This window comes from Streptopelia decaocto (genome assembly GCF_964273445.1).
Source record: "Streptopelia decaocto genome assembly, chromosome: 1".
NCBI classification, from domain to species: Eukaryota; Metazoa; Chordata; class Aves; order Columbiformes; family Columbidae; genus Streptopelia; species Streptopelia decaocto.
In genome coordinates this window covers 141204349-141219536 of record NC_138663.1, presented here as the reverse complement: position 1 = coordinate 141219536, position 15188 = coordinate 141204349, and the positions used below count along the sequence as shown (strand labels likewise).

At 36.0% G+C, this 15188-nt stretch overlaps 1 protein-coding gene across 19 annotated transcripts in view; it reads left to right on the top strand.

Moving 5' to 3' along the window:
* Positions 1 to 15188, top strand: part of ABI3BP (ABI family member 3 binding protein) — a 162935-nt gene that overhangs the window by 121727 nt on the left and 26020 nt on the right. For all 19 annotated transcript variants that reach the window (XM_082073943.1, XM_082073940.1, XM_082073934.1 and 16 more), the window contains 6 exons: positions 135 to 200; positions 508 to 582; positions 6010 to 6105; positions 10465 to 10575; positions 13332 to 13415; positions 14535 to 14603. In XM_082073943.1, the coding sequence (XP_081930069.1) occupies positions 135 to 200; positions 508 to 582; positions 6010 to 6105; positions 10465 to 10575; positions 13332 to 13415; positions 14535 to 14603 (501 nt within the window). The remainder of the gene's footprint in view (positions 1 to 134; positions 201 to 507; positions 583 to 6009; positions 6106 to 10464; positions 10576 to 13331; positions 13416 to 14534; positions 14604 to 15188) is intronic.

Here is a 15188-nt window from a genome sequence, read left to right as displayed (position 1 = left end):
GGAACTCATTGAATTCTCATATGTCCATTTTGCTTTATTGCATTGGTGCATGGACCTTTTTTTTAGGCCAATTACACTGTGCTATTGGTTTTCCTTTTACAAATAACATTTAAACTGAACCTTATCTCTTTTAGCACCTCATAAAACACGTCACACTTCTCCAAGACCAAAGCCATCTGATAAATCACAGACCAGACCTGGTAATGATTGTTTATTCAGTTTGGGATGGGGAGGAGATTAATTAATTAATTAACTTCACCTATTCTCAGTGGAATTTTAAGTGATGTTGGGAAAAAAGTGTATTTTTCTTTCAATTGATCAGTCTAGAAGTAAAGCCTTTCCAAATTAAAAAAAAAAAAAAAAAAAAAAGAACCCAAAACTGTGTGTATCATAACAGCAAATGTTACTTCTTTTTCTCTAATGTGGAGTTGTTTGCATTGCATAACAGTTTGGTGGGTTTTATTCTCATTGAACTTTTTTCCTCTTTTCTTTTAACCTCTTTTGCAGCTCTTAGTAAAACCACACTAGCACCACCTAGGACAAAAGCACCTGGGCTGCCGAAGTGGATTGTGCCAACAACAGGTAGAGCTGCAGTTTTGAGGTTTTTTTAACTTATCAGTAAAATACAATAATGTGACTTCCTCAAATCATCCTGAGCCCTGCAAAATATTTCATTTTGTTTGATTATAGAAGTTAGCTCCTCAGAGTATGGTATATAATTGCTGCTGCTACTGGTCATGCTATGTAATTTCTTAGTGTGATAATGAAATTATATTGACACTCAGCACAAACTTACAGGTAGATTATTACATAGCTACTGATGTTTTCTTCATTATGGATCTAGAATAATTACTAGAAAACACTTTGTTGAAAAGGATTACCCGGTTGTTTAAGTCCAAGTCAGAAGGCTTGGTAAGAAAGCCTTAAAGCTGGGTATCTAGCTAGCTATCAGCTATACATGTGGTGCATTCACATCAGACCTACTCATATTCAGACTGTGTGGCAGTCAGGCTCAAATACTTCATCACCAGGAAAGTTCCAGGTCGATGGATGATAGCAGAGGGTAAAAATTGTCACTTCAGTTTACACATCCTTACACATGCAGATAACATGCATCCCTAAGCACAAAGATTTATTCAAAATACTAGTTTGGTTGGAGGAAAAATAATTTATCTTTTTTCAACTGTACTTGATTTTTCTATCCAATCAAAATAATGTCAGTGCAAATTAATAATGAATCCATATTTTTTAAAATTTAATAAAGCATTAATTTATTATGTCAATATAAATACTGTTGGGTTTTTTTAATAGAGCCATTGGGTAAATAAATGCAGAATTTAGGGATTCTTCGTGAATTATGCAGGTTTAAAACAGATATTTAAAAAAAATAAATAGATCATGCAAACTTTTAGCTGTTCACCCACTACTAACATTGCTACTGTCACGTACTATTACTCTGTGCTAGCCAGGTTAGGATAACCTGAGTAATATAACATGTACTCCAGACATTATTTTTTTGTCTATGTAATGTTTCTCTGTACTAAGGTTTCCAAAGTATCTTAGGCAATTTAATACCTGTTGCTGACCTTAGTATGATATGAGGTACTTGTTCCTGTACATAATTTTGAGACACCCACCATGTTTTTAGAAATGGCAAAACCTCAGAAGAGATTGTAGTGTATTTAAATGAAATTAAAAATAGCTTGTTTAGAACATTACCTGCTCTTCTGTACTACATACAGAGGGATGCCCTCATTGGAGGTATGTGCCCTTTGACTTTTCATAGTCTTTCCAGTAATGAGCCCATCAAATTCTGGTACAATAGTGACCGTTACAGTGCTAAATGACCAGTGGCAGTCATTGTGGGTCAGAAAGTTTTGTTCTTTGCTTGTGTTGGCAGTCTGCTTGCAGGTGAGCTTTCTAATGTCTAATTACCAAAAGAGGCAGAATGCACACAGGTCTCCAGGAGTAAGTGGCTTTTGAAATCACATTATGAAATTATGCATGAATACACAGCTAGACAGTATATTAAGCCTTTTCCTTCTCCCATATAGTAATAACCTTGGCAGACATATTTGTAGATTAAAAAGAATAAATAAAAGAATGCATGCTAAGTAAATTAGCAGTACGAACATAATAGCAGACATGTAAATTGTTAAATGTAGTTTATTGTGCTTAATGTTGGCTTAGGTGACTTCTGAAGCATTGTTTTAAGCAATTGTACTTTGAATGCACCTCTTGGAGTGCCTACTAGTCATCATTATTTACCTGTCCTTACGGCAGTGCCAGTTGACAGGAAGAACTAGAACTTCATTGTGGTAGATTATGTCAAAAATTGTCACAGAACTATCACCTTGATGTGCATGCTGTGTGTACTCACAGGCAAATAAGTATCCTCTTTTAGAATTCTTCTGGAAAATGATACTTCTAGTAATATTTTCCATTGCTCAGTTACGTAAGTCTTTTTTTCTCTAAGTTAAAAAAAAAATCCTGAATATGTCTGTTACGTAGATTTTGTGTCCTGCCAAACTTAGCCCTTTAAGTTGAACCTGGTGTCCAACATACTAAGGAAGAGCTGGCATTTATTATCTACTCTCCATTTTTAGTGACTCACTGATATCTTTCTGTGAGTCTGCACCCTTCTCCTCAGAAGTGTAGAGAAATCACCAATGAATTTTGTACATTAGTGACTGTCACTTTTAGCAGCTTTTCAGTCTGTACTTGCCTTGATGATAGATAAGTGAAATCCCAAGTCTTCTGTAAAGCAGGCACTTCATGGTATTGTGGCAAATGCAGTGTCTGAACCTGTAAGACTATCTGTGCCCACAAAAATAATTTCACACAACAGGAGGGTTCAGTTAATCAATTAAATGAATTTTCTATATCTCTCCCAAGCAATGTGCAATTACTTGTTGCAAGCAGAGTTCCTAGGTGCAGAAGAGCCTTAGAGAACTCTACTAACCTGTCACCCTACATCTTATCAGCTGAACAAAGTTTATTTTTCAGTAGGTGGTATCTTAGAGAAATTATAACATTTAAAGTCACCTGGGTGATTTTTGGGGTGGGATAGTTTATTTCTTCCATTGTGAAAAGTGTATGTTATTTTCTGAGGTTAGTTTATCAGAATCCTTAACTTCTGATCTAAGCTGATCAGAATCCTGAACTGAACTGTCAGGAACAATATGTTTTCAGGCTTACCTTTAGATATTGCATCATTTTTTCTTTCTCTGAAGAAGAGCACATTTCCTCAAGAGCAATGGATACTCTGTTATTTGAAGACCAGTTTGGAGCTTTTAATTCCTTGCTGGGCTGGCACTGCTGTTGAATGTGCTCCAGTTCTTCTTCCTGATTGTGCTCATTAGCATCAATGCAAAGATGTTTCACCCCATGCAGAGCGTGCTTGGCAGCTGCAGGGCCCAGATGATAAGCTGTGGAATTTGTTTTTTCCAGTGGCAGCACATGGGATTGCGGCTGGTTTCCTGGCAAGCTTCTCAGTCTCCTGGCTAGATGTAGTGCCAGGTGGTAAATCTGACTGCAGGAAAGAGGCAGGGATTTGCCTCCTCATGAATAACATTCCTTTCTGTTTTCTACCATATTTTAGCCATTTCATTTTATTGAGATGGCATTTCGTATTTGTCTTAGTGGATATAACTTATCTTACTCAGTTGGTTTTTTAATTTAATCCTAACCATCTAAAAACTGCTTGTGATCTATTCAGCTTTTAGACAACCTTCAGCAAAAAAAACTTTGACCAACATTTTCATTTCTCTTGTGAAAGAGAGAGATAATTGATTTTCATTATAAAGGCCATTAACTTAATGCTCAGTTTCCTTATTTTTGAAACTGTGGGTGTATAGCCAAGTTCTAGAGAAAGTCAAGTATTAAGGTATTTCAGTTTGTTTTATTAAGGGCACTTTTTCCGGTTCTTCACTTATAATGATCCACCCTTCTAATGATATTCCTGCTATTAAGATGCAGTGGTGGGTTTTAAGGTGTTCCAGACCCCATTAATATTTCCAGGAAAAAAAAAAAAAAAAAGAAGTAAAAGAAGACACAAACACACATGCAAGTAATACATCTATTCTCAGTTCTATAAAAAGTTTGGATTAATGTGGCAAGTCAAAATGCTTATAGTAAGCAAGTTACATTATGATAAATACAACAAGCTGTTTGATAGTGCAGATACCTTGTGTGAAAACACCAGCAAACTTTAATGTAACTTCAAAGTACATTGGACCATTCAAAAAGCAGATTTTGTCAACAGGGAAGTGTTGAGGTTTGATCAGCTTTTTCTCTGAAACTTTGACATATTTTTTGTTACCACTTTACCAACAGCAGAGCAACAGTGCAAGTTTCTGGAAAAAAAGTACTTCTTCAATCCAAATGTATACAATATTTTGTTCATTCCTAGCTGATATAACTCAGAAATGATTATGATTCTATATGTGATTGTAAGGAGGAGGATAGCGGTATGCTTTTCTCTAGGCACTGTAAGGTGCAAAACTAAATTAGACTTGTAATGGATACTTGAGTTATTTAGTGTGATTTAGTCAATGTACGGCTACATTTAGTTGATATATTTATTTTTGAGGTGAAGCTAAGAAACTAAATATATTCTGACTATGACCCATGGTGTGCAAGATTATTTTTCTTTTTAAGCATGGTGCTGGTCTTCTCATGCATCTTTTTCCTTGAAGATCATTCACATGAAATATTGATTAGCACTCTGGTGCTTTCTATATCTGAATATCTAATTAACCACTTTAGTTACCTGAAGACAAATTGCAGTTACATAAAACTATATAATGTGTTTAGAACTTTTGGTCACAGGTACCAGGTGACCTGTCTCTTGTTCTCAGCTTACTACACATCTGATTATTTTAATCTAAAGTAAATAACTTAATGCTTCCATACTATTAATTTCCCATATGAGGAGTACTGAGACTCAGAGAGTGTAGAGTTTCTGTTCAATCTCATTTTTAATGTCACACCACAACTATTCCTAAAGTATGCCTAGTAATAATGACCAAATAATAGTAAAATAATTGAAAAATTATCTACTTTTTGCTGTTGAAATATTAGTTTAATCTCAAAACAAGCTGAATCTATGAAATCTTTGGTTGACATGTTTAGATCATGTTTGAATAGGCTTGGAATTTGATCATTAATTTAATTTTGAGATTTTGTTTTTATATATTCATTAACCTTCAGGAGTTTTTCCATATCTCATGAAAAACAGTGAGTTTGTTTTGTTTTGTTTTGTTTTTCACAAACACGATGAACGTGCAATGTAATTTGTCACTCCACTATATATAGAGTTTTTGTAAAGCAGATATACTTATTTTGTATAAGAAAAGCATATTTATTTAACAGTCTGTTGTCCTATAAAATCAAAATGTGAAACAGTTGTTCTGTACCAGGAGTAGTTGTGTTTATCTTTTTAATGCCATTTACTTCACTTTTTTAAAAATGTGTTTATGTAGCTTTTAAATAGGACTTTCTTTTATATACAAACTAAATTTTATGTACACTTTGCCTCCAGTGCTCCAAATACGGTATATGTTTGGTACAGAATTGCTCTAGCCATTCAATGTAGAATTTAACTTAAGATCTTATTTTTGGAAAGGAGAGCTTTGCCCTTTGCAAGAATCAATGGACATTTTATTCTGTATATTGAAAAACTAAAATGTTCTCTGTGTTTACCTTTCCATGTATAATCTTGGTTTGACTCATCTTTTATTTCTTAATCTTATTCTCTCTTTACAAATATACTTTTTAATAGGAATGTTTAAAATGAAGTTGCAGGATCTTCTAGACCAAGAACATTTTCTATGTACTTGAATAGGAAGATAACAGGCATAACTAAGTTATCAGAAAAAATATAGATGGACCATATATGCCATTTTTGCCCTTAATGTTAGTGACAGTTTGAACATATACAATATAGAAGTATTCTATGACTTGGTACTGCACTGTAGATATGTTTTTCTTTTCCTTTTTTTTCCACAGATGAAGTATATACACCCGAGGATATTGCCAGAGAAATTGGCATGGATGTGAAAAAACCTTTGGAATACAGTCATACCTGGGAAAAGCCATTTGCTGGTAAGGTTCACAAAAGAAGACAATACAGCAATTTTTAACAGTTATGAAAAATAAAGAGATTGCCTTTCCAACACAAAAAACATCTCCACTGAAGAAGAGAAAACAATTCTTGGTCATCCTCATCAATGCACATTCTCTTGGTTTCAGGATGCTACTACAAGAAATAAAAATAAGAATATTTCATGGTCACTTCTTAGTTGCTAGCATATACTGTATATTAAAAATTAGCACCATCAGCGTTGTATCCTTATGATCAAGCAGACACAATACTGTAAGCACTTGAGTTTTTTTCAGACTAATAGTTTCTACATAGCAAAAGAGAGTAGGGAGAATGCATAACAAAATTGTCCATGCACTTAAGAGAAAGTTTTGTTGAATGTTAGGATTGTTAGGAATATCAGAATGTTAGGCTTGAAGCAAAATAACACAGTGGAGTAAATAAGGTTACAACTATTTTACTTGTGCTATACCAGGCTTCCCACTTTTACTTTTTTTGCAAATCTTGTAATCATATTTTCAAAACAATCTAAATATTTTTACTGAAAAAGGGCTTCCCCAAATAGGCTTTCAAATATGGGTTTTTTGTATTTCACTTTTTCTAGCCATCTTCTTAGCCATTTTCTGTTTCAGCTGAAAATTTGTAGTATAGAGTGTTTCTGTATGCCACATGTATACACACAAATTTTTTTTATTAGCATAACCTAGAATAAAGCTCATTTTAGCAGTGGCCTTTTTACTGGCAAAACCAACTGAAAATAAAATCTTCTTGGTTTTGCCTTTTGATATACTTTTCAGCTGCAGCTGCTCTTTTAGTTTGATTTTCCTTTGAAAGTATGTTGTTAGACTTAAAAACACAGATACAAAGATGGGCCTCTCACTAACTCATGAACTGCTGTTTGCTCCTAATCCCTGCTGAATTTCCTTTCTGCCTAATTTACCTGCACAAAGACAAGAGCCTATCTTGACAGCTGAGTGCTGGTGTTTCATCTTTTTAAAGTTTATTCACTCTGAAGTTTGTACTTTGCAAAGATTAAGTCCAATGCGATATACCATTAGCAGCAGCTGGATGCAGACTGTAAAATGCAAACAAGGATGGGTCTCTACATTTTTGGTTACTGAATATCAGGCAGCAGTGTGTATTTAAGTAAATTCAGCCTGTGATTTGCAGAGACTGAAAGTTTTTTTATGCACGTAGATTTGAAGGAACATCTATATCTGCTTTTACTCATCTTATGACACTAGATGTTTAAAGTTAAGCTTTTAGAGCTTTGAAGTAAGCCAATACCTTGAACTGCAATCATAACAGGCAGTTTGGTATGGTTGTGAAATCATCTACTACTGTTTCATAATTTGTTTGTATACTTCTGTGATCTCAGCTCTCTTCCCTTACTATGCATGTCAAAATTCAGAATTATAGAATCACAGAATGGTTTGGGTTGGAAGGAACTTTAAAGATTAGCTAGTTCTACCTCCCCTTCCCCAGCCATGAGCAAGGACATCTTTCACTACATTGGTTTGCTCAAAGCCCCATCCAACCTGACCTTGAACACTTCAAGGGATGGGGTATCCACAGGTTCTCTGGACAGACTGTTCCAGTGTCTCAGCACCCTAACAGTAAATAATTTCTTCCTTATAGCTAATCTAAATCTTCCCTTTTTTAGTTTAAAACTGTTTCCCTTTGTCCTATCGCTACGGGCCCTGGTAAAAAGTCTCTCCTAATTTTTCTTATAAGCCCCCTTCAAATATTGAAAGGCTGCAATAAGGCCTCCTCAGAACTTTCTCTTCTCCAGGCTGAACAACACAAACTCTCTCAGCCTTCATAGGAGAGGTGGTCTAAGCAACTGATCATTTTCATGGCCTCTTCTGGGCCCACTCTAAGATGTCCATGTCTGTCTTGTACTGGGGACCCCAGAAGTGGAAGCAGTATTACCACTGTCTATGTCCTTAATTAAGATGTTGAACACTACTGGTCCCAATATGAATCTCTGAAGGACACCACTTGTTACTGACCTACATTTGGACATATAACTGTTGACTGCAACTCTTTGGATGGGGCTGCCTAGCCAATTCCTTATCCATTGAATAGTCAATCCATCACAACCATACCTCTCCAATTTGGTGACAAGGATGTTGTGTGGGACTGTGTCAAAGGCCTTGCAGATGTTGAGATAGGTGGCATCAGGTGCTTCTCCCTTATCCACCAACACAGTCACTCCATCCTAGAAAGCCAACAGTTTAGTCAAGCACAATTTGCCCTTGTGAAGCCATGTTGGCTGTCTCTAATCACCTCTCTGTCATCCATGTGCCTTGACCTAGCACCCAGGGGGATCTGTTCCATGATCTTACCATGCAAAGAGGTGAGGCAAATTAGTCAACTATTGCTATAAGTTAGCCAATATTTTACTTTCTCTTTAAATACATTTACTTTTTCTCAGAACTTAGTGTGTTTTAACTGAAAAAGTTTACATTTTGGCTATTTATGAGAAATGAAAAAGTAGACTACAGCACACAAGAATTAAGCTTGATGTGTTAGGAGTCTATCCTAGAGGCTGCATACCTTCCTTTTTTGTGAAGAGTGACAGTCAAGGAATACATTCCCTGCCCACAAACAACCCCTGATATTAAATAAATCCTAATAATTCACCATGCCACTGTCCTCACAAGAATCTATGCTATCACAAAATCCCTGTGTTCTATTGTATGTGCTTGTTTACAAGCTCAATCTCCATACATTGTTAATTAGATTTGGTAGCATCACATACCATCACCAAAATTGTTGTGGAAGTAGCAGAAGGGAAGGTTAGGGGTTCTTGCTTTTCCAGAAGGGAAGGTTAGGGGTTCTTGCTTTTCCAGAGTGCAGTATAGTAGATTCAACTGTGACACAATCCACAGAATGCGATGATTTGGCTTTCATGTAACTTGCACTTGTGTTGTTCAGAAAATAGGATAGAAACCACTGACAGGTCAATACTTGCACATTTTTACCCCATAAATATCTCAGACAATCCCATTTTCTAAATATGGGCAGGGGGAAATTTAATAATGGATGCTACCATGTAGTAGTATCTAGGGTATGATAACAGATATTTATTACTCTTTTCCAGTTCTTTAGACATATGTTTTTAATCTCCATCTGGGGAATGAGTATGAAACCTACAAATGCTATTTTCAAAACCATTACATCTTCCTGAATTAGATAGACCATTATTTCCTGTCTTGATCTGAGGGATTTAAAAAAATGTGTTTTATAAGTGACAGCAAATGTCCAAAAGGAAAAGGAAACAGAGAACTAGGAGGTGTATATTGTAAGTATTTCAAAAAAGGGTCTCCCAAATGAGTCTTTGGATCAGTTCGCTTTTTGCCCACAGTCACTTTATTTATAGGGTAAACTAAGGTCTGATACGTAGGGCCGGAGGTACTGTGTGTAGCCAGTAACTCAGTTTCAGGCAACTTGCATATTTGTTGACATTGGCAGAATTGTAAGAATTATATTACTCTTCAGGATTTTCCCCTGTTAGGTACAACAAGTCTTTTGTTACATAAATGTGTTGTACATATCTCCTGTTTTTTTTCTTAAGAAGTACGAAGGTGAATAGTGGAAGAAAAATCTTTTCCTTTGCATAATAAAATCCTTTATAATTGCCTGGAAAATATGGTAATACGTTTTGTAAGCATGAATTAGGAGGCTTAGGCTCTACTTTCAGACCTTGTTCTCAAAGGACCTTATGAGATTAATTGAATAGATGTTGGCTGGAACTGCACATTGAAACAACCTAGTTGGGTGCTTCAGGAGTTCCTGATGCAATTACTGTCTCTAGCCATGTCAGTGCGTGAAGTGACAGTGACTTTTTTCATTTTTCAGTTTTGAACACCATAGGTTAAGGTGTCCCTAATGATAATTTCCCTTTTGCTACATCTTTTGCTTCCAGCTGGGGGTGACTGGTTTTATCAAATAGAAAGTACAAAAAGATTAGGAATTTTGTGAGTAGGATACTGAAGATGTTTCCAAGTACACTGAGGCGGTGTTTACTGTGGGAAGAAGTATCCTGTTGGCTGCCAAAAAAATACCATTGACAGAAATGAGTAACTACATAGAAAATAAATTGCTGAAACACTTGTACAAAATCCCAAAGGAGCTACATTTTTTCAGTGTGAGCTTGTTTTAAAACTCCATGGCACACACTTCCCAAAGAATTTAAGGCTGAAAATACAACTCACTTCAGCTCCTAACGTCACCTCTCTGCTATTGATACTAAATGTAACATTGCTTATGAAGCCAGAATATCATTCATAATGGGTTTCTGATTTTATGGAATTTGAGGTTAAATAATTAATAACACTGTCTTGTATGTCATTCAGTAACTACATCACCTGGCCCTCGGCATCCTCCTGTACCTCCTGTCAAGCCTACACAAATGCGAAGAAAGCCTCTGCCTCCAAACACTGTGACTGGTAAACCAGGGAGTCCAGGTATCTGAGCCTTTTCAGCATAAATAATTTGTGTGAGATAATACTAAACTGACTAGCAGAGTATAGGAGAATTTTATAGTATAGCTTCTTTTTCTGTAGTCTGTGATATGTATAGAAACTACTCTTTCGGAACATAAGGGCCTTGTGTCTTTTGTCTTCATACATAAACTCTGTTTTCCTTTTGCTTTCCTAAACTAGTTATGTCAAAAATCATCCCTAGTAAGGGAGCTGAAAGCAGAATAGCATAATGTAAGTCATTCTGTAAGAAGATCAACCTTAAGAACGTTTCATGTCTTCAAATAGCATTTTAGTTACTTAATGTGCATGTCAGATGGGAGATATTGAATATTATGCTTCCATGCATACTCCTAGTTAGTTATTTGTAAAGAAATTCTGTCCCATGTATATGGCACATCCATTAACCACTGCAAATAACAAACCAATAGGCACCCATAAAACTAACTGCACTGGGAGGCAGACCGCGCTGAGTTAATTCATGTGCAAAGAGTTTAACTTGATTCCTCTGCTACGGCATTCCTGCTTCTCAGTATCTGTAAAAGAGCACACAGAAACTTTCACATTTCCTATTTTGTTTTAATTTTATCCTGGAGCTGATATTCAGTATCCTTATGCATGTTTCATCTGTGGATTCTGTATAAGAATACTTAGGCTAATGTTAATTCCAGGTAGTCAGAAATTATCATCTCATTATGCTTAGCATAGTGAGAAGTGCTTCTCTCTTCATTTTAGTCTCTGTAGTTCACTGGTAAATAGCATTTCAGTGCTATTGAGGTGCTAAAGAGCTAAATAATTCTTTAGTATTTTGTGCAGCAGATTAGAAGCAAGAATCTCCAAGCTGGATGGAACAAGCTGTGTATTTAATCAATAGCAGAGCCAAAATCAAAATGCTGTGTCTGTACTTACTGTTGATCAGTGGTGTTTCCTTAGTAATAGCGACAACAGAACGTAAGACATTGTCAGTCTTAAGCTGTAACATAAAAATATGTTGACTTGATACATATTATTTTGCTCGTAATGGGATCTATGCTAATTTTCTTCATTAAGTGTCTAATTAATTTACTACTGTGTTGAAATTTCACACTTTTTCCATTCACTAGAGACCAGGTTATGTGGTAGTCAGCAGTTACCAAACCTTCCTAGGCATTCAAGATGGAATAAATTGGTTAGATGATCTGGTTCTTCCTTGCGGGGCCAGTAGCAGTTTTTCCTTTTTCTATGTTTCCTAGTGTTTTATCCAGCTTAGTTTTAAACATCATAATTGAGTTTCTTCTGGTTCCCTTGAGAGACTGTTCCACAGTACTAACAGGAAAAATTTGCCTCAATGTTCTCCTTGGATTTTCCCTCTCATAATTCTGTCTTGTTTCTCTTTCTCATTAGCGCAGATTAATTTCTCACTTGCATCTTTCTTATTTATTCAGTGGATAAGTATTACAGGAAGGTTTCTATGCAGACACTGAAAGTCTCCTAAATGGAAAAAAATGGAAACATGAGAGTTCCAGAACCTTTGTGAAACTGTACTCTAGTGAGAATCTTATTAAATTTCCACTTTATTAAGGAAATCAGTGGAAAATAGAGAGAGAAACTTTATTACTGAGCATCTTAATAAATTTACACTTTATTAAGGAAATTAATGGAAGGTAGGAATTTTTGTTGTTTTAAACTTGGTTCACCAGAGTTCTACCTTCAGTCATCATATTCATCTGTGTCATACATACAGGGAATGTAACTACGTTATGTAGTTCTCGACTTTTAGAGGGTTGATGTTTCACAGTCATGCAGTGACTATCTGGGTGTATCTGCATGTTTTATGAATGTAATTCTTGTCTCCTACAGCTATTTTGAAAACAATCAAGACATTGTTTGCCTCTTAGAAGCTTGTTTTCATTAGGTGATAACAGCTGAGGAGTAAAAGCAATGTCACGTAATCCAAAATAATTTTTAAAACAGCTATTTAACTATGGGAGATAATATTCCCTTTGTCAATCAGTTTTCATCCTGACTTAGGGTGCCTACAACAGAGTAGATCAGTTCAGACAGAAAACTTTTTTCCTTGGGTCATGTGGTGTTGAAAATATTGGACTTCATTGCATTTTTCTCACCTTCATTTGAAGTGCATCTTCATTTCATTTAGTGGAAGCTCCAGTACTGTTCTATAGTTAAACTCTTAACGCAAACCACAGTTAAGGACTTGGTGCTTTTATACACAGTCCAGTTCTAGCCTTGCTAATAATACATGTGCTGTACTGAGAGTAGAATAATAGTAGAATAAAAGGACCTTAGCTATATTTCAGGGAACAATCCAAGTTTCAGTTGCTGAGTTCAGTTATTCCATCTTACAACTCAGTAAGAAATATGCTCTTTTATTTGAGAATCAGAAATGTCAATGCAGCTCATTTAGCATCCTCTTACCATTCTGTGTACAGTGGTTCTGTGCGTTAAACCAGGTCGTATTCTAGCTGACTGAAGTCCGCTGAGACAATCTCCAAGTAGCAAAAAGTTTTCCTGATGGGTTTCAGGAGTAGGTTATACTGACAATAAGGACAACTTGGAATTTTCCCAAATCCATCTGGAAGCTGTTGCATAACTTTTGAGGGAGTATCATCGTTTCAATGAAAGTACTTGTTTCATGAAGTAGTTAGCACAAATCCAAGTTCTGATAAAAAATCAGAAAGCAGTTTCACTCTTTTGAATGATGAATGCCTTGTTGCCACAAGTTCCTCCTTTTGTCATTATAGCTAAACCTGCTGGACCAACAACACCTGTGAGGACAGGAACCTCATATAAGACACCAACAGCTTTTGCAACTCCAGAGTATTATGGTAAGCATATTACAGACAGTTCTGGATGGGTGTTTCTGTCGTTTTTTTTTGGTTGGTTGGTTTGGGGTTTTTTGTTTTATGGTTTTTGGTGGTTTGTATTTTGGGGGTTTTGTTTTTTGTTTTTTACAAACATAAAGGTTTCATTTTCTTTTCCTTTTGCTTCCCTTTCCCAAACTATATTGATACATCATATATTTAGTATAAGAAGATTTCTGTCCAAGGTGATTTTGATTTCCTTTATGTCACCTTACGACCTTTCTCATTTGGCTGAGTTCCTCTGGCTGTCTTCTGGCACACACCTTGGTAAATGAGAACATGGTTGCCCCTTTCATCTTCCTAGAAATCCGTACATGCTTATCAGGCTCTCAATACTACTTGGCAGCTACTTCAAATCTGTGAAGGGAGTAGATAAGGCACTTCTTTTCCTTAACATTTCTTTTTGCACGGGACATGCTTTTAAATTATTGTTTGACAGTGACTGATAGCGCTCAACAGGTTTGAGCTGCTATTAGAGTAAACACAGTGGTTAGCTGGTAATTTGCCTTTTTTTAGATTTAGAGTTAACTACAAGTTCAGACCTAAGTCTCCTCAAAGTGGCTATACAGGAATGTGCTTGGGGAAGGGTGTGTTTAAAATTAATTTTGGAGCCAAAATACACAACTATTGAGATGAATTATACTGTTTCTAATTTTCCTGGACTTAAAACAACCCTGAAATTTTTGTCTCCTTATAATGATCATGAACTCGTGACCCTGAGTGCAGACCAGATGCAAGATTTATTTGAAAATGTTTGTTGTGAATATATTATGTTTTGTTCACTGAGGTCCATTTTAGCATTTGCATCCAAGAGAAGATTCTGTTCAGTGTAGTGGCTATTTAACACAACACTGTTGTCATGAATCCTGACCTAGCACATTTCTGCTCACCAGCATATTTGCTTTCAATTTCCTTCAAATTTTGTGGAAGTTGTACACACTGGAAACCAAACTTGTGGTTTCCTTGTCACTATTTTTAGAGGAGTTCGTGTGCCAACATAATAGTGCTATATATTTTATGAACATGAAACAAGCTCCAAGCTAAACAGCCAGTGCAATTAAGTTATAACTCTCTCTCCCATAGTTGATGCAACTGTCTTCAGCTCAAGTCCTACATCAGAAACAGACTCTTCAGGCAAACCAAGGTACCAAGGTAGGATTTCAACAGCTATGGTATTTTTATTTGTGGGAATATATGAAGACTGACCTATCTTGCATCAAAATTATCTTGTTTGGTTATTTGGAGGCAAAATCACTGTAGTGTAGACCATCAGCATACTCTTGACTAAATTTTACTTCTCTTCTACTTTCTTTCCTTGCTACCACCTCCTAGTTTAGAGTATTACCCACAAATGTGTTGTGGCTCTTGCTGTATGCCAACAGTACTACAACTGCACACTGTTCACATTCCACCAAAACAAATGAAAATCTTCCCGTGGCCTTGCAAGCATTAACTGGAAAAGTATTGCCCCAATACCAGTGCACCTTACCATGAGGGATATGTACCCATTGTATATGCTTCACCTCTCATTCCAGGCTGTGCACATTCAGAAAGTCTAGTAATATGATAAAATATACTAGACTAGATGATAAAGGAGTCAAGTTATTGCTGTTGCATTAATCTAGAGAGTTTAGCAAGATGAGATGACAGGAAGAAATGGTTTCGTATGATAGGATTTTTCAGATTTTTTCCTTGGTCTGGTAAGGGATACTACATTTCTGAAGACACTGTCATTCT